Here is a 21,080-nt window from a genome sequence, read left to right on the forward strand (position 1 = left end):
CTTGTGAGGAAAGGCTGAGAGACCTGGGTTGGTTCAGCCTGGAGAAGGGAAGGCTGAGGTGGATCTCATCAATGCCTATAAATATCTGAAGGGCGGGTGTCAGGGGGATGGGGCCGGGCTCTTTTCAGCGGTGCCCAACGCCAGGCCAAGGGGCCACGGGCACAAGCTGGAACACGGGAAGCTCCACCTGAACATGAGGACAAACCCCTTCCCTGTGCGGGTGCCAGAGCAGGGGCACAGGCTGCCCAGAGAGGCTGTGGGGTCCCTTCCCTGGAGACATTCACCCCCCGCCTGGACGCGGTCCTGTGCCCCTGCTCCAGCAGGGGTGGGGTGGGGTGAGCTCCAGGGGTCCCTTCCAACCCCTTCCATACTGGGCTGCTGTGAACTTTTCAATAAATAAGTCAACAGGTAGACGGGAGGAGTTTTCCAGCTGGGATCAGCTGTGGGGATGAAGCGAAACTCTGCCGCTTAGCGTACAAACCATCTCCCTGCCTCCCCTGCTCGTTTGCTGCCCGGAGCACCCGTGACATCAGCCAGAGTAGTAAAGCAGCGATGGTTTACTACCTGGTTTCTGGTTCTGACATTCCCATGGCAACCTCCTCCCCAATTTAGTCACAGTTTAGTGCCGTACAAGTAGGATTTGTTCAAAAAGAAATAAAGGTTGCAGTATGAAAAAGACACTTCCCCATGTGTTCCTGATGGCCAGTAAATAAGGATTGAAGCACCGGGTGAATACGAGCTCTTTATTGGATTTGGCAGGGCGCGCGCTTCCCAAGGTTAGGCTGCTTAATGGCGCAAGAAATATATGATAAAGGAAATTAAAAGAATAACGTACAACAGCTGTGATCAGCGATGTTTTAAATATTATGCGGCAACAGCAGAACTGGGCTGCAGCGACAGACCCCACGCCAAAACCGGGTGAGATTGTAAGATAGGAGAGATGATAAATTAAAACAGGAGAAAAGGAGGAGAGGTCTCGGGAGTGACCTCCCTGTATGTGAGCAGAAGTTTGTGCCTCCTTTCCAGCTGTATTGCCCAAACTTGCTCTATCCGTGCCTATTCTGCCCGGGAACGCTGTGTCCTTCTGCCGGGTGCCCCGTTTTCGGTTCCCCCAGGAGCCATTTGAGAAGGGGGAGCGGAAGGGGGTTGGGGTAATGCAGCACAGGCTGGTTCGCCGTTGCGAACAGGCTCGTTGAATGCAGCAGCTCTGCGTTGATTTTTCTCTTGATTTCCCAAGATAATGAGAGCCTGCGGTAATTTTGGACTTTGTTGGCAAGCTGCTGACAGATCTGACAGAAGCATGGGGGATTCGGAGATGTGGGGGTCTGGAGAAGGAGATGAGGAGGGGGACGGGGCTGAGGAGCCACCAGGAGAGGAGAGGGAAGGGGAGAGAGGGCCGAGGGCCCGTGGGGGACAAAGCATCCCACCTCCCTGCTCTGGTTTTGTTTGCAAAGGGAAACCCCAGAGCATCTTGCTGCTGCCACCCTCCCTCCGTCCCAGCGCCGCAGAGGAGCTGCGCCTCAGAGGTGAAGGGGTCCGGGAACGGTTCAGTCTGTTAAACTGAGCTCTCAGAAGTGAGGGAGCTCCTCGGACTGGGGCGTGGGTGTAGCAAGAAGCTCAGCCTTGCTGAGCACATGCTGTGAAACGCGTCGGGCTGCGGGATGCTGCTTGCATGGTGATGGGGACCCGGGCGGCCCCAGGACTTGCACCTGCTGTGCCTGGTTAACCTGACGGACGAGCTACAGAGGCTTCAGAGCAGGAGATGAAAGAGAAGGCGACTGCACAGGACTGCCAGAGGGCGAAGCAAGAAACCTTCCTTCCTCCGCAGCCCCTTTGGGGCTGAGCCATGAGCTCTGGCTCCAGGAGAGGAGCAGGCACACAAAGGCGTGGGCTGATCCCCCCCAAGGATGCTCTGCTCCCGTGGCGGCCGGCAGGTCGTGGTGGCCACGTGAGCCCCGTGGTCCTCATGCACCATAGGCAGCTCCTGCAAGGGCAAAGCAAGACCAGGGAGGTGCCAGGTGCTTCTCAGGGGTAGCCAGACTCCTCCCTCTGCAAATACATTAGCTTTTATCATCTTGCGTGTTGGTGCTTGCTGATTCAGGTCTGTAAAAGCAACTGAGAGTCACACAGGGCAACGGAGTGGCTCAAACAGCTGCATTTCATGGTTGGACTTGATGATCCTAGAGGGCTTTTCCAACCTTATTGATTCTGTGATTTTTTGACTTGCCGTGGGAGGAAGGCCAAGAAGGAAGGAGTTCCCCCTTGTTAGCGCTACCACCACCTTCGCGGTGGGGATCAGGAGCGTGGCAGGTACAAACAGGACTCAGCAGCTTGTTTCTTCGATACGTGGAAATTTGGGGTTGCACTCGATGCAGCACCCACACGCTCCTCAGAGGCCTGTCGTCGCCGCAGCCATCGTGGCTGCCCGAGTCCCGGCTCGTGCCAGGGCGGCTGCTGCGGGACCCAGCTCAGGGCCAGCAGTGAGGGATGCCGTGTCCTGCCCCAGCGAGCCGGGCAGAGAGCAGCACCCCTTTGCTCTGCAGCACGAGGCTGCAGGCGGCGAAAGCATGGCGGGAACAGTAAAAAAAAAAGCAGATTTTGAAGGCTACGGGGGGTTCCTGGGGGCTGCTGCCCATCCTGTGCTGTGCCCTCCGCAGGTCCTTGCACCATGAGCGCAGCCGAGGATGCCGAGTGGCTGCGGTGGGTGACGAAGCAGTTCGGGAGCATCGCGGGGGAGGACAAAGAAATCAACTTGGAGGAGTTCAAAACGGCTCTCCAGGTGAAGGAGGTGAGCGCTCCCGCAGGGTCTGGGGCGCGGGGTCCCTTCCTCCGGGCAGCCCGACTCCGAGCTGTGGTCTCCTATTGTGCTTAGAAAAAATTAAGCTTAAAAATAGAATTGTATGACATGGTATGAGAAGGGGGGGAGAGAAATCTAGCGGTACCCTGCAGCAAGCAGGAGTGGAAAATGTGGATTAACCATCTGCAATGCAAAATCGATCGGATATCAACAGCTTGTTTTTACACATGCTTGGCTATTCCCAGCAAATATTGTCCCCCAGCTGCCTACCACCCCATCCTGTCCCATGTCCCCAGGGCTCCCTCCCTCCCCGGGCAGCCCCCGCCAGCTGCGATGCCCATACCCCCCTGCAAAAAAAAGGCAGCCTTTTCAGGCCATCCCCATGACTTTCAGCTTTTGCCAGGCAATTCCCATGGCTGGCGGCAAGAACTTTGTTTGTAGCATCAGGATTCGGCCGGTGGAGAGCATCCCACCGCCGTGTGAGAGTGTTTGTCCCCCTCCCCGCAGTCCTTCTTCGCTGAGCGGTTCTTCACGCTGTTCGACTCGGACGGCAGCGGGACCATTAGTTTGGAGGAGCTGCTGAAAGCCCTGAGCCTGCTCGTGCACGGGAGTGAGACGGACAAGCTGAGATTCCTCTTCCAAGTTTACGATGTGGATGGTAAGGTGATGGAAAATAGATTAATTTGGGATTTTTTTTGAACAAAGTTGCCGTTTGAGAGGGTGAATTCAGCACCCAAGCGCAAGCAGCGCTGCTCGGCTTCAGTGCCGGCGTCACGACCCCTCTTAGGTTAAGCACAGTGGGGTGGTAGTGTAGGGTTGGTCTTCGCTGCTGAATCTTCATTAAAGGTAAGCATTTACCCGGTGTAATGCCGCTGCCTTCGTCCCGTGATGAAAGCGTCAAAAATCCACCTGAAAACCAGCAACTAAACCGGCCTCACGTCGGGATTTCCCACGATTCGCTTTCACCCTCAGCCACGGAGAGGAGCAGGCTCCGCTCCACTCAAATATCAGTTCTCAGTCCCGTTGGTATCTGCGAATCCCACCACGGTCTCTTCTTCCTCCATCGGCTGAGGAAGCTGGAAATAACAAAAGCAAAGCTCTTCCTGAGCTGCTTTTCCTGCTCTGACCTGCTTGGGCGTAAAATGCTGGCTAAAGAACTGAGAGCCGAGCCTCTCGCCTATCTGGTTTGCTCTCATGCCTGGCTGCGTGTCTGTGGCTGCCGCGGGTAAACTGCAGGTTAGGCCACCTTTTTTTTAAATCCACAAATTCACTGGTTTATAAGCGATGGCACGGTCCTGCTCTGGCTGGGCACTGTTTCCTCCCAGAGAGCTGCGTGCAAGGAAGGGAGGCAATTTCCACATTAAAGGTGCAAGACGAAGGTAAAACCATGGGGCTGACGGGCGCCACGGCGTATCGGGGTCCCTGCTCTGGCTCGCTGCGGTGCCCGCTCGCCCCGTGCAGGCAGTGGCTCCATCGACCCGGACGAGCTGCGCGTGGTGCTGCGATGGTGCCTGCGGGAGAGTGCGATAGCCCTGCCTGAGGAGCGGCTGGGAGACCTCACCCTGGCACTCTTCGAGGCGGCCGACAAGGACCACAGCGGCTCCATCACTTTCGAGGAGCTCAGGGAGGAGCTGGAGGGTTTCCCAGAGGTCATGGAGAACCTAACCATCAGGTAGGTGCGTCGGCGGGTCCCTCCGGCAGCCCCGTGGGGCTGCAGGTTCCCTTGCGAGCACCTTCTTCCCCCTGCGTGGAGGAAAAAGCGTGGGATTTATGCTCTCATTAAGGCTCTCATGGGCTGCCCAGCCCACGAGGTGCGTGGCCAGCACGGGGAGCGACTCGGGCACCTTATGTTGCCAAGCTGGGTGCAGGGATGATGCAGGAATGGGCACAGGGGAGGCGCTGGGATGGGCGCAGGGCTTGGACGCAGGGATGGGTGGCAGCCTGGGTGCAGGACTACCCCGGTTTGCACCTTTCTGTGGGCAAGCAGCGATCAGTGCCTTTGCTCCCAGTGCAGCGAGCTGGCTGAAGCCCCCGCCGCCCGCGGAGAGGAGCCGCCGGCCGCGCTACCTGAGCCGGGCATACTGGCACAACCACCGCAGCAAGGTCGCCTTCCTGGGGGGCTACGCTGGCCTCAACCTCCTGCTCTTCGCCCTGGCTGCCCTGCGGCACGCCGGCCACGGCGGGTGGCTGGCAGTGGCCCGGGGCTGCGGGCAGTGCCTGAACTTCAACTGCGCCTTCCTCGCAGTGAGCGCTGGGTCCTGGGCTGCGGGAGGGGTGCTGAGGGCGCGGCGGGCACGGAGTGATGGCTACCTGGGCTATTCACAGTCATGTTTACGCTGGGACCTTATCCCTGGGCCAGGGGGTCAAATTTTGAGGGCAGTAATGGAGCCTGTGGACTTCTGCAGTTGTGGGACCAGGTTGTCTCCTCCTTTAAATAATAATATATAAATAATGGGTTAGGGAGGTTGCGAGCTCTCTGGGACAAGGGTATTCATGGGGTGTGCCCTGCAGAGGGGTGCCTCTGGGTGCTCTCTGGTCTGACACCCCGTGTCAGCAGGGAGCTGGCCCCAGAGCCCCAGGGGAGCAGCCCCTGGCACCTCCAACTGTCCCCCAGCACCTCTGATTGCCCCTCTCCCGGAGGTGCCGATGCTGCGGAGGTGCCTGACCTGGCTGCGAGCTACCCCCATGGCCAAGGTTTTGCCGCTGGACCAGCACGTTGTTTTCCACCAGCTCGTGGGGTACGTGGTGCTGGTGCTGGCAGCCGTTCACACAGGAGCCCACATCGCCAACTTCAGTAAGTAGCAGCTCACGGGGAGGGGAGGCCCATCGGCTGCAAGGGGTCGGTCTTGGGCAGCACCTGCTCTAACGCGCCCTGTCAACCCTGCGGTGGGTTCCCCCCTTCCAGTCCCCCTGCTAAAGTGGGAAATGCACTGATGAAAAGCTGCAGAGCCTGGACTGAGTCCCAGGGAGGGGATGCTCATGTTCCTGGGGGTATGCATGTGTCCCGGGGTTGGGATACATGTGTCCCAGGGGGGATGCTCATGTCCTGGAGGGATGCACATCTCCCACAGAGGGGATGCGTGTGTCCCACAGAGGGGATGCACGTGACCCAGGGTGGGAACTGTGTCCCAGGGGGGGATGCTCATGTCCCAGAGGGATGCACATGTCCTGGGGCAGGGGATAAACACGCTCCGTGGAGGGGATGCACATGTCCTGGAGGGGTACGAACATGCTCCATGGAGGGAACGCGCATCCTGGGGGATGCACACGTCCCAGGGAGGGCGTTGCGAGGCCTGCAGACGGGGTGCACATGCCCAGGGGTGCTGAGAGGCCGCAGGCAGGGTGCAGGCAGCGTGCGGTGCCGCACAGTCTGTGCGCTGTCTGTTATCCCCCTCTAGTGGCTTCCCAGCTGGGCAGCAAAGGGCTCCCGCTCTCCCCCACGCAGCGCCCGAGTGGGCTCTGTGCCCCGCAGTCCTGCACCCCGCAGCCCCCCTCGCCCCACGGCGGGGTGCCGGAGCTGCACCCCCCGCTCGGGTGCATGAGCAGCACACCGGGAGCGGGGGGGCACGTCTGCTTGCACTACCCACCCTTGTGCCAAATGCCCCCCGTGCAACGATGCTGAGCCCAAGAAGGGGCTCTAGAAAGGAGGAACGTTGCATTTTGCAAAGCGTCCGAGCTAAACGCTTGGGTGCTGCCTAGGTAAAAATCATTGGCAACAGCCCAGTGGGTGCAGCAGAAGCGTGGGTGCGCGCGGGAGGGCGCTGCGGGCGCCCCCCGGCCCGACCGTGCGTGTGCCCAGGCAGGCTGGCGCGGCAGGACGGGCGCCATGCCCTCGCCGAGTACCTCTTGTCGGCACGGCCCGGCGTGGGGGGCCTGGGCGGCACGGCCTCGCAGACGGGGCTGGCGCTCCAGGGGCTGCTGGTCGCCATGCTCGCCTTCTCCAGCCCCTGCGTCCGACGGAGCGGCCACTTCGAGGTGGGTCCCGCCGCGGCCCCGTGCGACCTGGACAACCCCCGCGGTGCCCAACGCTGCTCCGTCTCGGGGAGCGGGGGAACGGGGTGGGGGTCTGGCGGGTGGGTGCCCATCCACGTGCGGCCCCGTGAGTCGGGGAGAGCTCCTGAGCCGGTGCGGTGCTCCCCGATACCTTCCTTGGACACTCCTGCCCTCCTTAGATTTGCAGTTTTGGGGTTTCTGTGCTTTTTTTCATCATTTGGGCTGCCTTTGCCCGCTGGGATGCCCAGCACAACCTCACCATGAAGCACCATTCGGCTCCACCACTTTTGGTCTATGCCTAGCCCCCGCCTGAGCCCCCGCTCCCTGCCGCAGGTTTTCTACTGGACCCACCTCTCCTACATCTCCGTCTGGACCCTCCTCATCCTCCACGGCCCCCACTTCTGGAAGTGGTTTGTGGTTCCCGGTTGCATCTTTGTGCTGGAGAAGGCGGTTGGCTTGGCTTGGCGGCGTGCCGGGGGGCTGCGCATCGTGGAGGTCAACCTGCTCCCCTCCAAGGTGTGCGCCCGTGGGGGTCTCCGTGCCCCTTCCCACCTCCCTCCTGCTGCTCTCCTCTTCCGAGAGCCTTTCGTTTCTGCAAAGCGTTTTGGAGTTTGGGGAAAAGCACTCGGCAAGCGGCCGCCGCCACTTGTGTTTGCACAGCGGGCTGGGAGGGGGATGCTCCCCCGGCCACGTGCCCAAGGGACGGCGCGCAGTGAATAGCTTATATGGAGAAGATGCAGGTTTGGGTTGCTTCGGGCTGCGCTGGTGAACGTTTGCAGCAAAAGGTGAAAGCAATTTTTTTTTTAAATACAGAATTTTAACTATTTTTCAAGTAAAAACCCCTAAAGTCATAGAACAACCAAAGACAAAATGAAACTTCTTTCACTCTTAGTTTCCTCAAAAAAATTGTTGTTTGAGGCCAGCCCTAACTGAGATTTTTGTTTGATAGCGAAGCTGGGCAGTGAATAGCAGAATAAACCCCTTTCTTGAGTAGAAGCTCTAAGTCCATCTCATACTGGCTGCTTTTTAAAATGGGAGGCACAAACCCGGGTGCTCGTGGGCTGCAGGGAGACCAGCCCGGCAGAGACTGACCACCGTGATGTGCCCGCTGGATGCTCCCGGCTTCCCTGGTCCTCCTTCTGCCTCCAGGTGACTCACCTTGTGATCGAGAGACCACAGTTTTTCCACTACAAGCCCGGAGACTACGTCTACCTGAACATCCCGGCCATCGCCACCTACGAGTGGCACCCCTTCACCATCAGCAGCGCCCCGGAGCAGCAAGGTGATCACAGAGTCACCGAGTCATCAAGTCCAACCGCCAACCCAACACCCCCAGGCCTCCTAAACCATGTCCCAAGTGCCACGGCTACACGGTGGTTGAACCCCCCCAGGGACGGTGACTCCCCCACCTCTCTGTGCCAGGGCCTGACCCCTCTGGCAGGGAAGGCATTTTCCCTCACACCCAATCTAAACCTCCTCTAATGTGGCTTGGGGCCGTTGATCGCTGATCCTTTGCTCATTTTGCATCACCGGGATGACATTTTGCATCTCACAAGCCCCATCGGGGCGGCCGGATCCCCTCTGAGGGTCGTGCAAGGGGGTCTCCATGGCCACGGAGCAGGGCAGCGCGCTCATGCATGCCTCAACTCACCTGCCTCCATCTCTGCCTGTACATAAGTGCTGTATAAAAAACCACGTGACTGGGTTATCTCAAGCGAGGCGTGGGGACCGAACGGCACCCGACCGCCCTGCCCGGCTCCACAGGTGCCCAAGCTTTGGGATTTGGGCTTCCCCCAGCTGTTAGAGCAAACCCGGTCCCCTGCTGCAAGCCTGGGGCTGACGTGAAGGACGCCGGTGGGCATTGCTGCCGGGTCCCCGGGACCGGAGCTGTGCCGTACACGGCCCACGGTGCTGGAGCTGTGGGGCAGGTCCTGACGTGGGATGCCCAACCGCTGCTCCGCTTCGTCCCGCAGAGACCCTCTGGCTGCACATCAGGTCGCTGGGCCAGTGGACCAGCAAGCTCTACGAATACTTCCAGCAGCCCGAATCCCCCAGCCCGGAGCCAAAACCGCTCAGCAGGAGCCTGAGGGAGAAGAGACGCCGGTGCTGGGTGCAGGTTGGTGCCGATGGGGCTCAGCTTTCAGCAAACGCAGAGGTTAGACCTTAAAATGGGGCTGGTTGGCAGCCGTTTGCCAGGAGGGGGTGAGGCCTCCCCACTGCTCGTGGTGCACGTCCCCTGCGAGGTGCTTGCGCAGCCTCGGAGGGTTTCGTGTCCCAGCCCTGTGCCGAGGCCATATGACCCCAATGGATGGGGTGTCGGACGCCCGCGAGCGTCGCAGCCAGCGACCCCTTGGCCTTTGGCTTCCAGGAAGGTCTCTGCAGCGGGGCCAGCTCGGGGAGGGGGTCCGTGGCCGCCGACGGGGACAGAGCCGTTCAGCTGACGTCGTACAAAGCCACAGGTGCTGCTGCCCCCGGGGGGGAGGACCTGCCGGCTGAGGGGGTGAGCACCATCTCTGACCCGTGCCCAGCGCCGCCGAGACCTCTGCGCTCCCCTGGGGGGCAGAGGCAGAGCCTCTGGTGCCTGCGGGGTGGGGAGGGGGGGGGTCTCTGCTCTCATGAACACAGCAGCGGCCAGAGGACCAGCCTGGAGAATCGAGGGGAAGCATCGCTTCCATCCCAAATGGTCCAAAGCTTGTTAAAAACCTCTTTTTAAAAGAAACTTCTCAGCTGTAAATCATGGCAATGGCAGGACCCTGAGAGCCACCATTAGCGGCTTTTATCCCCTGACACGAAAAGATTTGAGGACACTGGTTCTGTCTGGGCTTGAGGAGCAGCCCTCGCAGATAACAAATTTACATGCATCATTTTTAATGAGTTTCTCTCCCTGTCCCTCTTTTGCTCTTACCTGTTCCCTGGCGAGCAGAGGTTCCCCACGCCTGCTCCCACCGCCCAGGCCATCGTGGCCCTTGGAAACCTCTTATTCACCCCCAGCTCGTGTTGGGATTTGGATAATTGCCTTTATAATCGATCCTCGAACTGGTTCCAACCTGGGTAACATCATCAGGTGGCAGGTTCCTGGCGTTGGACATCGGCGGGATGTCCTGCCACAAGCACGGGCCCTGCAACGGGCTTGGCGCGCGCGACGTGGCTGGAAGCACGTGTGTGCAGCCCGGATAAACCCAGCTGGAAAAAGACCACCCCAAAACCAAACCCAGGGGAACGAGCTGGTTTAGCATTCGCTGTCACGGAGGGGTGGGGAGGAGGAGGTGATCACTGCTCTCTTCACCTCGCAGGTCTCCACCGGGCTGGGCGAGACCCGTCGGCTCTGCAGCATCAAGGTGAGGGATGCCTCGGTCCTTCCCTGGCGCCGGTGAGCAGGGCTGCGCTCAGCAGCCCCGGGGGGACCCACGCACGCACCCGGTCACCCCACACCTGTGTCCCTGTGCGTGGGTGGTCCCACTTTGGGCTGATGCGCACCCTGTGCTGCGAGGGCTTCGTGCTCCTACCCGGCCCCGGTCTCTGCCTCTGCTCCCTTAAAGCTCCCATAAAGACCCCAAATTCTGCCTGGGCTCCGTAAGGCTGCAGTACACCTTGCACGCTAACCCTGCTCCTGTCTGCACCCTAAGAGTTGTTTTAGCACCCACGGGCTGCTGGGTCTCTCCCCATTTCTCATCTCTCCTAGTGCTACATTGACGGCCCCTACGGGACCCCGACACGGAGGATCTTCACCTCGGAGCACGCCGTGCTCATCGGCGCGGGCATCGGCATCACCCCCTTCGCCTCCATTTTGCAGAGCATCATGTACAGGTTGGTGCCGCGGCAGCAGCTCCCCGGTACAAGCTCTGGCGTGGTTTTGGGGGGCACAAGACGTGATGAATGCCACGGTAGACCCCGCCACTTCTCTCTGCGGGATGAGCGCCATGGGGCAGCACCCATCATGGCTCCTCGGTTCTAGCCTTGGGGCTCAGAACACACGGCCACGAGACCCTGGGTCTCCCTCAGCGTCAGGCTTCTCCCTGGGGATTTCTGCCGCAGAAAACCCGCTGGCAGGGGGTTGGCCATGGGTATGTACCAGAGCTGGTGAGGAACGGGTGCTCAGGGTCTCCCTGCAAAGGTCTGCTGGGTGGGGGGCAGGCAGGGCTGCGTCTGCCCGTGCAGGTACCGCCGGAGAAAGCAGAGCTGCCCCAGCTGCCGCTACTCGTGGTGTGAGGACCTGCGGGACAAGGAGATGACGCTCAGGAAGGTAGGAGGAGGAGGGGGGTGGGATGCAGGACCATGGTTTGCCCTGGGGACGGGGGCAGGAGGGCTGCAGGCTCCCAGGAGTGGGGAGCCCACGAGCATCCCTTCCCAGGCCGGGAGGTTTGGGGGGGCAGGTGGCTGGATTTGGTCCCCAGCTCCGAAGCAGAGGCTGCTGCGTTCTTCCAGGTTGATTTCATCTGGATAAACCGGGACCAGAAGCACTTTGAGTGGTTCGTCAGCCTGCTAACAAAGCTGGAAATGGAGCAGGCTGAGCAGGAGCCGGGAGGTGAGTGGGAGGCAGGGGCTGGCCAGTGCAGTGAGCCCCGCACTTGCCATCGCCCCCGCGAGAGCCCAACGCGACCCGATGGGGCACGGTGTGGGGCTGGACCCCCCCCCCCCCCCCCCCCCAAGTCTGCAGCCAGGTTCCTCTCGAACACCCAGGGCGGTTTTTGGAGATGCACATGTACATGACGTCGGCCCTCAGCAAGAATGACATGAAGGCCATCGGGCTGCAGATGGCCCTGGACCTCCTGGCCACCAAGGAGCAGAGGGACTCGATCACGGGGCTGCGGACCAGGACCCAGCCCGGCCGCCCCGACTGGAGCAAGGTGAGGGCTGGCCCTGCCCTACTGCCCAAACTGTGCTCAGGGGAAGGGAGCCATGGCCCCCGAACCCGCTCCTTCCGGGGACGCCAAGGGAGAGCCCCGTTTTGGAGTGGGAGGGTGCACGGGGATATCCAGACGCAGGGAAGCCTCTCCTTCCCGTCGGAGAGCAAGTGCCATGGGGGCTCTGGGAGGCTGAGTCGTGCCAGGCAGCAGCTGCCAAAGCAGGCAGGGATTCAGCCACGGCCGCAGCGGGAGCGGGCTGTGCCAGCACCTCCGCCGCTCCTCTCGCCTGTGCCCTAGGTGTTTGGGAAGGTGGCGGAGGAGAAGAGAGGGAAAGTCCAGGTGTTCTTTTGTGGCTCGCCGGTGCTCGCCAAAGTCATCAGGACGCACTGCGAGCGCTTCGGCTTCCGCTTCTTCCAAGAAAACTTCTAACCACCAGCCCTTGCCTCCCAGCCTGCTCCTGCCAGCCCTGATGCAGGGTGATGGGCTCTGGCAGCCGGATCCCGCCGCACTGCCCGGGTTGGCTCCTGGCGGCTGCTCGGTCAGGGCTGGGTTGCCCAGTGAGCAAGGGAAGGGGCTGAGCTGCGCCGTGGGGCTTTGGGGTGGAGGGGACGGGGTCTTGGAGCCATTCAGGGTGTCCTGGAGCATCCATGCAGGGGTTTTGGGGGGGGAAAGGACCAGTGTCCCAGAGCACTTTGGGATGGGGGTGGGGGGGACAGGGTCCTGCATCACCTTGCAGGGTTTTGGGATGGAGCCCTTTGGGATGGAGAGGATAAGTGTCCTCCATGGACTTGCAGGGCTTTGGGAGGGAGGGGAGGGGTGTCCCTTTGGGAGGGAGGGGAGGGGAGGGGTGTCCCTTTGGGAGGGAGGGGAGGGGTGTCCCGCAGTCCCTCGCAGGGCCCCGGGCTGGCGGCTCCGGGGTCCCGCGGAGCGGTGCCCACAGGAGGGCACTGCAGACCCGGCAACCAGGGCTCTGCCGCCCGCCCAGGGCTGAGCTGGCCTGGGTCCCCCCCCGACCCCCTGCCCAGGTGCAGACCCGCCGCAGCCCCCTGCCCACCCCGAGCCTGGCCCCGCACCCCAGGGCAACCCCAGCAGTCCCGTTCCGGGGGGCACCGAACATTTTTCTGCAAAGACAGCTAACTTGGCAGCCCCCCGCCTCTGCCCCGTCCCCGGTTTCGCATCTTTTTTTGCACCAGGAAAGCAGATATTTCGGCGGTGCCGAGGGGGCCCAGCACAGCCCACCCGTCTCGGGATGGCTGGTGGGACGGGGCCACTTCCAAACCACTGTCCCCCGGCGTGCGGGGACCTGTCGCTTCTCACAGTAAATGCTGGTGTGAAGCTGCCTTCCCTGGCTGATTTATAAGGCCTTTTATGGCCCGCCCGTGCAATACGCTGATGCTTTTGTGTGAAAATAAATGAAAAGGAAAGATTAATGTACATGAGATGCTTGCCTGATGGCAGTCGCCCATGGGGAAGGCAAAGCGTGACCCAGAGCCGGCAATCCCGCAGAGCCAGCCGGCACGGCGCGGTACAACGCGGGCGCCGAGGGTTGAAAGGCTCTGAGCACCCAGCCGAGCCGCAGGGCAGGATGGCACCCCGCGGCGGAGTGGGCGACCGTGCCCGAGCGAGGCCAAAATCCCCCACCGGCGGGACACGCACCTTCCCGCTCTTGTTCTTCTTGCAGCCCCCAGACGAGGGGCTGCACGAGGGCTCCACACGAGGTGACGGGGCCGGCGAGCTGCAGCGGGGTGGCAGGGACCGCTGGAGTGGTGTCGCGGAAGGGCGAGTGAGAGCGCCCTTCGCTCGTAGGAGGGAGAAGCAAAAGGACATATTTTATTAATATATTACAACGAGCTAACAAAACTTGTTAGTAAACGCGAGAGCGGTTGAACACGGTTTGATGGCAAGGCTCGCTTGATTATTTACCGCCCAGAGGTCAGGGTCAGACAAACTGTCAGGGAGACCCTGCCGTTGGGTCATGAGGGTCAGAAAGGGCCCCTTCCTTTCTAAACTCCTCCTCAGGGAGGAGTCTGGGGGTGGCTGGCTCCAGTCCTACTCCTAGACTTGTTCAGTCTAAAGGGTTTTGTGTACACAAGCAATTCTTTATAGCGTTTAGCCAAGATTTCAAAGTTCAGCATGCTATTAGCCTCTTACCGAGCATCTGTGGCAGCAAGGAATCTCTCAGCCTCGAGGAGAAACCTCGGGAGGCGTCCCTGCCCAAGGGGAGATCCCATCCTGCACCCGCTGCCGTGCAGGAGAGCTCAAGGGGCTCTTGGGCGGCTCACTATTTATGGGGTAAGATGGTTGGCTCACAGTCAGGCCTACGTACCGGCTGCAGGTGTTAGTTTCTGCCAAGCGTGGCCTGAGTCGGATGCTAATTAGCGCTCTGGGTAGGTGGACAGGGACCTGCATCCATAAATTCGCTCTCGGCTATTGCGTGGTTATCTGTTTCCTGGGACTCCGCTTTGAGCCGGATGCAGCCGTCGCAGCCAGGTGCATCTTATCACGGCTATCACTGGTGCTTATCACTCGAGGAGAGCCGGGGGCAAAGATCGGGTGAGGGGGAGCACACCGCCACAGCCGGGACCCTCTGTGCCACGTGAGGAAGCTGGGCTGCGCAACCGGCTCCAGCGATATGATGAAATCTGGAGCTGGAGAGGAGAAATCGTTTGACACAGGGCCATGACAAACTCTGCGGCTGGATGTGCTTCAGACAGCAAGATGGATGGGTTGGGTAACGACCCCCTCTGGGATACATTCAGGGCTGACGCATGATGAATGGAGAGGCAGCGGAGAGCTCTCAGCGCCCCACGAACACGCAGCACGAGGTGAAGATCCCAAAGTCAAGTGTCAATTTTTCTTAACCCTGGCTAACGCGGGCTCCTGGGTTAGTGGCAGGGTGGAAACGTAAGGCAGCCCGCTGAGCCGAGCTCCTCCGGCGGTGTCGGCATGGGAGAGGGGCTCCCCTTTCGTCTTCACCCCACCGCGTCCCTCCGACAGTGTATCCTCCGGCTTCAGCTTGCTCTGCAACGAGTCTCCTCGGCTCTGCGCTCCCCATGGCGGCCCCGCGGCCCTTCCAAGCTTCGACCAAGGAAATCAAACCCACTCAGGGTCTTTGCAAGAGATCCGTGCTGTGAAACGGAGCCTGGATGTGACCCCAAACCCGCGGGGTGATCCGCTGGGGCACGGACCAGGGCGCCCCTTTCCTGGCATCGCCGCAACGCCAGCCCACGCGTCGTAATTAACGGGGGTGTTTCAATGGGGGGATGATGCAAGATCCTGCTCACCACATCCAGGGGAAGGTCAGGACAGCTGCAGCCTCCTGGGGCTTGCAAGGAAATGAACCCGCTCCCTGCGCACGGAGTTACAGTGTTTTAGGGATATCTTTCAGCTACGCTCCCGGATTTACTCTGTCCATGTGCATCCATCTGCACTTTCACATTGCCAAAGACGCCAGGAAAAAAATACTGTGGGTGTCTATGGCAGCGTCACGTGGCTGAGGAAAAGACTCTTATCTCAGTCATAAAGAAGAGTTAATTACAGCTCCCCGCTCTCCCCACGTTCCGAAGCAATTATAAACAGAATGAATCATTATGCGTCTGCTGATAATCATTTCATTCCGCATCCCCGCCGAATTGCAGGGTGCCGAAGCGCTCCGATGCTTGCAGCTCCTCCAAAGAAAATATAGCAAATTTAGGTCTTCTTGAGCATCGTGGCACCAGGAGTGCCCAGAGCAGAAGGTTTTTGGGGGAGAAATCATGCAAAACACCCAAGAAACAGGGATGCCACCCTGATGGGAAGCATGCAGCCGTGCTTTCCGAGGGCGGGAGGGCCTCGCAAGCCGGGTGGGCTTTGATTTTTGTTTTCCCTCCAGAGGAAAGCGTCGGTGTTCGGGGACACCGAGACACGGGAGCGTGTCCGCTCTGCGACTGGCAAGCTGCCCGCCAGCACGCACACCACTGGCCTTTTGCAGTCGTGCATATGGTTTATCGGGAGGAATTTGGTTGCTCCTTGTGTTTTGGGGCTTGTGATGTGCATGCCCCCTCCCCGGCACGTTGCAGGAGGAAGTTTTGTTGCCCTGGAGCATCTTGCAGGCTTTCAGCTGCCCGCTCCTGCCTGCAGTGGTAGCCGCCTGCCCGCGCTCGCTCCCACCCCAGGGTTGTTTTCCATCGCTGGTGGGCAGGAGGGCAGGCTGATGCTCAGCAGATGGTGAGGAAACGCTCTCCAACAGGGGATGGAGGCAGCATCAAGGTCACTGCTGACATGATGAATACTGAGCTGCTCACGTCCCAGCCACGGTGATGAAAAATTAATGAATTTCTTCCCCTTCCATCCGCAGGAGCTCCGTCAGCTGCCATTTTCCCCCCGCATCTTCATTTCGTTGTGTTTCCTTTGGATCCAAGGAATAAATGATTAAAAGATGTGAAAGCTGGGGAGGTGGGGGGGGGAATTGCTGCTGCTTATGGGGTTTTGGCCGCGGAGCAGGCGCGGTGCTGGAGCAGCACGGCCCAGGCAACTTCGGCTCCTCGGCCAAACCAAGGCACAGCTGGGACAGGAGAGGGTGCCTGAAGCGGGGCCACTCCCTCCAAGCCCGGGGTCTGCTTCGTTTTGGGGTTGTTTTTCATCTTAAAGCATCAGGAGGCTCCAAATCAGGAGGTGGGGAGGCAGGGGCTGAGGTCGGCTAATGATATACCTCCTGATTAATGCCTTGCCTCGGCTGGCTTCGTTATTGTGATTACACTCCGGCTGTAGCATAGCAACAGCTAATTGTTGGTTGGATGCAATGTGCATAATTCCCTGTATTAAAATTTTATTAAGATATAATTACATTCGTTTTGCAGCAGCGGATGCTTCAAAGACGCCGAGAAGAGGCAGCAGTGCTCGCTGGGGCTCTGCCGTGTTTGCCCCACGCCGCCGCTCCAGTCGATGGGGTTTTGAGTGATGGTTGAGCCTCGGGACGTCAGGTCTGGGTGTCAGGGGTCCGTGGTGCCGGACTGGGGCTTGGCGCTGCGTTTCGGGTCGGTGAGGGCTGGCTGAGGGCACCTGGGCTGCGGCGTCTCTTGCGCAGAACGCGGCATGTGGAATATCCCGGCAAACCCTCAGTATATACATTTTAACCCGTTGACAAACGAAAATGAGGATTCGCGAGGTGACGAAGCGCTGCCGCATATCGATGCCGCCGCAGGGCTGCGAGGGGCGGCGGCCATCGGCGCAGGGAGGGTTTTGCAACCTGTTGTTAAGAAGAAACTCAAATGGGAGCTTACAGCGGCCGAAAGCTCCCCGGCACCGCGTCCCTGCTCCTCCAAAATCCACACAGAGAGGGAAACCTTAAAGAAACTGTATTTATTAACTGTATGATCACACTTGGCATATTCTATTACTAAGGGGTCCTGGTACATAGATATTATTCACTTAAGTAATCAATCACTGCCAACAAATTACAGGATACAGGGAATGAAATTAGCAAAATGAACTATGGATGTAAAATTCATTTGAAATTCAATTTAGGAGCAACATTAGCTTTCAATTAGTCTGCCCAACTGTTTGAGCATCATTCTGTCTATCAGATTTTTAAATAAATGTAATTAACCTTTGCTGTTAAATTGTTGTTGATTTCATTGATATAATTATTATGCGACTCCTAATATTTTGCTTGGATGATATCTCATTAGCTGGTGGCTTCTAATTAGGGAAACGAAGGACCGGTGGTGATTTCTGGGTCTTCTTGTTCCCTCTGCCTTGGCAGGGCAGCGGAGCGAGATGCTCCAGAGCCAGGAGTTTGGGTGTGAAACTTAGCAGAGGGAGGGGACATGACCTGCCCCTGCTGTCCCCAGCATGACTGGTCCCATACTGGTGGAGCTGGGGACTGAGGAGCAGGGGGTGCCAGAGGGACAGGGGAAGGGGCACGGTGCTTTTTCGTGCTCCCTCCGCCGGGTTTCCGCCCCCATCCCCAGCGGGACGGGGGGTGGCGAGCCCAGGCAGCGTTTGTTCCTAGCACCGTGGTGAGGAGAGGATATTTGGGGCTTTCCTTTCTGCCCGCTGCTTCCATGTGCCGTGTGTGGCCACAGTGGTAAATTTGGAATTAAATTCTTATTTTCGGGCAGTTACAACTGTTTTGGAAGCGGGCGATTCCCTGCAGAGAGAAGGCTCTGGGGCTGTCCCCCAGCAGCGGGGAGCAAGAGGCTCTGCCGCAGCCACCAGCGGCCGCGCTTCTGCCTGCTGCCCTCCTGCCTGGCTTTCGAGAGGGGAGATGGATGAGACCGAGGAGTTAATTAAAGAGCAGTAACTCCTTATGGGCTCCTCAGAAGAGCTGGGGGTCTTGGTGTGGGCAGCAGCTGCGTGGGGCTGGGATGCCCCCCAGGTCACGGGTAGCCTGATCTTCACAGCCAACAGCCCCAATAGCTGGTTTTTCCCCAAAAAGAGAGAAACACATTTGACAGTCATTTAATTGCCACGAGTTATTTTTAACAGATACAGCTTTCCCCCTTCAGCTACATGGAGTTTTGCGAGGTTATAAATCAAGCTAATATCTGATATATAGGACTAATTCTGCCCCTATTGAAGGCGATGGAAATGTTTCCATTGACGTCAGCGGGAGCAGGATTGATCTCCGTGCATGGACTATTTGTTCCTGAGGTTTTAAGAATTCATTTCCTCCCTCCATTGCCAGAGACAGATAGCAGCAGTGGAGGTAGAGGAGTCATCTAATAACCACATATTAATACATGAATCATCAGCTTAGGGCCCAGTGCAGGAGGAGGCTGAAAGGAGAATAACTGAGCTCGATATCGGGCTGGCGGAGAGAAAGGATTTCGCAGACAGGGTACAGCAGCTAATCTGGAACAAGATAATAATTGCAATGTAAATTTTTTTTTTATGCCAGCGTGTGGACTGCATCTTTTAAGCTCTATTTAAATGCATTATGGTAGACGGGGCCTCCACTGAAATCCTTTCTCCCATGCTGGAACAGGTGCATCTGCGATATTTCTTTACAATACACTTTGAGGACGCTATTTGCTTTTGGATAGACTCCTAACAGCACTTAAACAAGGCAGGAGAGCCGAAGTTCCGTCATGTCACACCAGCATGGGGCAGGCAGAAAGGGGCCTTGAAGTTTTACCTGGACTCCTTATTTTTACTATTACGTTTTAATGCAGGAAACTGTCAATTTTATTTTTTTCCCCCATTTAACCATACCTCCTGCACAGCACTTCAAGAACTTCCTACATGAAAGCGGAAAGATGTGTTCTGCTTGACCTCTTACATCCGCCAAAGTGCGTAAAAGCATTGGTGGGATTTTGAACTCATTTGCAATGGAAATTTCTCAGCAGGGCTGGCTCTGGTGCAGGCTCCCTCTGCGCACAAAGAGGAGCAGCAGAAGGCAATAACCTTTCATTGTCTTAAAAACCTCTTTGCATTTTACCCTGTGATTTTGTTTTCACTGTGTGTGACAAATAAGACTAACGAATATCTTAGACAAAGGAGCGGGGTGTGTATGCGTGTTTATCGCCATGGAAACAATGCTGAAAGAATCATTCCTTTAAGACTATTCCCTCTTTGCAAAGCCACCACAATCCCAACCTTTGAAAGGTCCCTGCGGCAAACGACCTTCACCAGCTCGTGCAACACAACCAAAGGTCAGCATCCAGCTCTGCACTTTTGACCCACGTTCTGGCGTACCGAAGCGCACCCCAATAACGCGCCACCTCACGCCCGCACCCCGCTCCCACTTGTTTCCCAGACCTCGCGCACCCGGTGCCGGGGCTCTCCTGTGTCGGCACTGGAGAAGACGAGACCGAAGGAGCGTGCTTTGCAACCGCAGGGCGAAGCGGCGAAGGTTGAGTGGCAGCGCTGAGTCCGAGCCTCTAGTAAACACCTTCCTGGGTCTGCTAAGGAGTAATGAAGGTAATGCTGTAATTAAGACAGTCGCTGAGCATCTTAGTTTAAAATCAGTAGAAGGTCAATCCACTGTTTCCAGGTGGAGCTCCCTAAACCTGGATTTGAGCACAGGGAGTCTGTTGTGGTACAAAATACCCAGAGGCAGGTGGGCTTGGATGACGCGGGGCTAATCCCTGTGCCCGGCACCTCAGTGCGACCCACGCACACACCGGGCTGGGAGGGTTGGCAAAGGGCCCTGTGCTCAGCCCACGCGCCCGAGAGCACCACACTGCTCCCAGAGCAGCTTCGTCTCCCTGCTCTGGGATCCAGCCCACGCTGCCACAGCACCAGCCCCGGGTGAGGCTTTTTGGAGCTGGTGGTGGAGCTCTGCGGAAAACCAACCCTGCGGAGGGCAAGGCTGCAAAATGCAAAGGAGGGTTTTGCAAGAAGCAGCGTGCAAGGTTGTGCAAACCCATGTGAGCAGGATCATAGAATCGTGGAGTCATTAAGGTTGGAAAAGACCTCTCAGATCATCAAGTCTAACCGCCAACCCAACACCCCCAGGCCTCCTAACCCATGCCCTGACATGGCCAGCCAAGCACTGCTTGCACCGAGCAAAATAGCTTTACAGAAGCTGCAGGCAAAAGGTAAAAGCAGATAAAGGGAGACTTGGTGTCTGTCCCCGCAGGGATGAGGAATTTTTATTTCTGGAGGGAATCTCTGGCTGGAACATCCCGGAGAACACAAAGGGCAGTGGCAGGCAAGTTAAACACATCGTGTAAGGTTACAGCAGATTGTTAAGGAGGAGGTTTCTGCATGCTGAACAGAAACAGGTAAAATGTAGCTCACGCAATGATTACTTCAAGCGCAAACGAGACAAAAAAAAAGTGAAATAACATTTTTAAAGGGTGAAGTTTGCAGCTATTTGGGGAACTATGGTGCGGCCGCAAACCTACCAGGTCTTCCTGAGAGAATTCACACCCCGAGGGGTGCTGGACCGGAGGGCGGGAGAGCCCGCGGCGCCACAGCCAGGCACGGGCATGAGGGGCTGGTTCCTCAGGGGCAACATGAGCGCCCCGCCGCAGAATAAAAGATTTTCGACGGCATTACTAAAAAACGTACCGGTAATTTTAATTTAAAAAACCCTCACGGGTTATTTTAATTTAAAAAATCCAGTCAAACCAACGCTCGCTTCGCAATCGCCCCGGGCTGCGGTAACGGCGATTCTGCCCACCCCGCCCCGCGCCGCCGCCACGTGCGCGCTGCCAAGGGGCGGGGCGCCGCACAGCCAATAGGCAGCGCCTCCTCCGCCCACAGGCCCGCTTCCGCGCACCCCATTGGCCGGTGGCAGGCTCCGCCCCCTCCCGGCGTTCTCGCGGGAAGTGGAGGCGGGGCCGGTCCGCCCGCTCTCTCCCCCTCCCCCCACCCCGTCCACGGTATGCCCCCGCCCCGGGATTCCGCCGCCGCCGCCTCCGCTGAGCGCTGCCCCTCCGCGGGAGGCCCCGCCCCGCCTGCCATCCATGTCGGCGGCACCGCGCAGGTTAGGGGCTCGCCGGCGGCGGGAGCGG

General features: G+C 58.6%; 2 protein-coding genes and 1 long non-coding RNA gene across 5 annotated transcripts in view; 2 read left to right on the forward strand and 1 right to left on the reverse strand.

Annotated features, from left to right (window-relative positions):
- The first annotated feature begins 2,084 nt into the window (after positions 1-2,084).
- On the forward strand, positions 2,085-12,193 carry NOX5 (NADPH oxidase 5). Its single transcript, XM_075100800.1, has 17 exons — positions 2,085-2,310; positions 2,658-2,788; positions 3,305-3,455; positions 4,259-4,469; positions 4,807-5,041; positions 5,438-5,591; positions 6,597-6,772; positions 7,124-7,306; positions 7,940-8,072; positions 8,764-8,906; positions 9,159-9,290; positions 10,084-10,128; positions 10,473-10,597; positions 10,949-11,033; positions 11,216-11,315; positions 11,471-11,637; positions 11,935-12,193. The coding sequence occupies exons 2-17, from the start codon at positions 2,669-2,671 to the stop codon at positions 12,064-12,066; spliced, it is 2,292 nt and encodes a 763-aa protein (XP_074956901.1). The 5' UTR covers positions 2,085-2,310; positions 2,658-2,668; the 3' UTR covers positions 12,067-12,193.
- Positions 12,194-13,440: 1,247 nt separating this feature from the next.
- LOC142060518 (uncharacterized) lies at positions 13,441-20,925 on the reverse strand. Of its 2 annotated transcripts, XR_012661781.1 has the most exons (3): positions 20,469-20,925; positions 19,387-19,520; positions 13,441-18,471 (listed from the first exon to the last, which is right to left on the reverse strand). It is a non-coding gene; the product is annotated as an uncharacterized LOC142060518 (long non-coding RNA). The 2 variants fall into 2 exon arrangements; XR_012661780.1 differs by having other exon boundaries at positions 13,441-19,520.
- The window catches only part of GLCE (glucuronic acid epimerase), a 56,488-nt gene continuing 56,309 nt past the window's right edge, over positions 20,902-21,080 (forward strand). The window contains exon 1 of one of the 2 annotated variants that reach the window (XM_075100810.1): positions 20,902-21,052. The gene's annotated coding sequence lies outside the window, so the exon portion shown is untranslated. The remainder of the gene's footprint in view (positions 21,053-21,080) is intronic. The other variant, XM_075100802.1, reaches the window with a different exon arrangement.

The sequence above is a fragment of the Phalacrocorax aristotelis genome, chromosome 7 (genome assembly GCF_949628215.1).
Source record: "Phalacrocorax aristotelis chromosome 7, bGulAri2.1, whole genome shotgun sequence".
Taxonomy (NCBI): Eukaryota; Metazoa; Chordata; class Aves; order Suliformes; family Phalacrocoracidae; genus Phalacrocorax; species Phalacrocorax aristotelis.

What these genes read in the sequence shown, in the direction of transcription:
- NOX5 (XM_075100800.1), top strand. Translation starts at nt 2,669, where the DNA reads ATGAGCGCAGCCGAGGATGCCGAGTGGCTGCGGTGGGTGACGAAGCAG. An exon ending in AGGACCTGCCGGCTGAGGGG is followed by an intron (nt 9,291 to 10,083) that starts GTGAGCACCATC and finishes TTCACCTCGCAG; the next exon opens with GTCTCCACCGGGCTGGGCGA. An exon ending in GCCGCCCCGACTGGAGCAAG is followed by an intron (nt 11,638 to 11,934) that starts GTGAGGGCTGGC and finishes CCTGTGCCCTAG; the next exon opens with GTGTTTGGGAAGGTGGCGGA.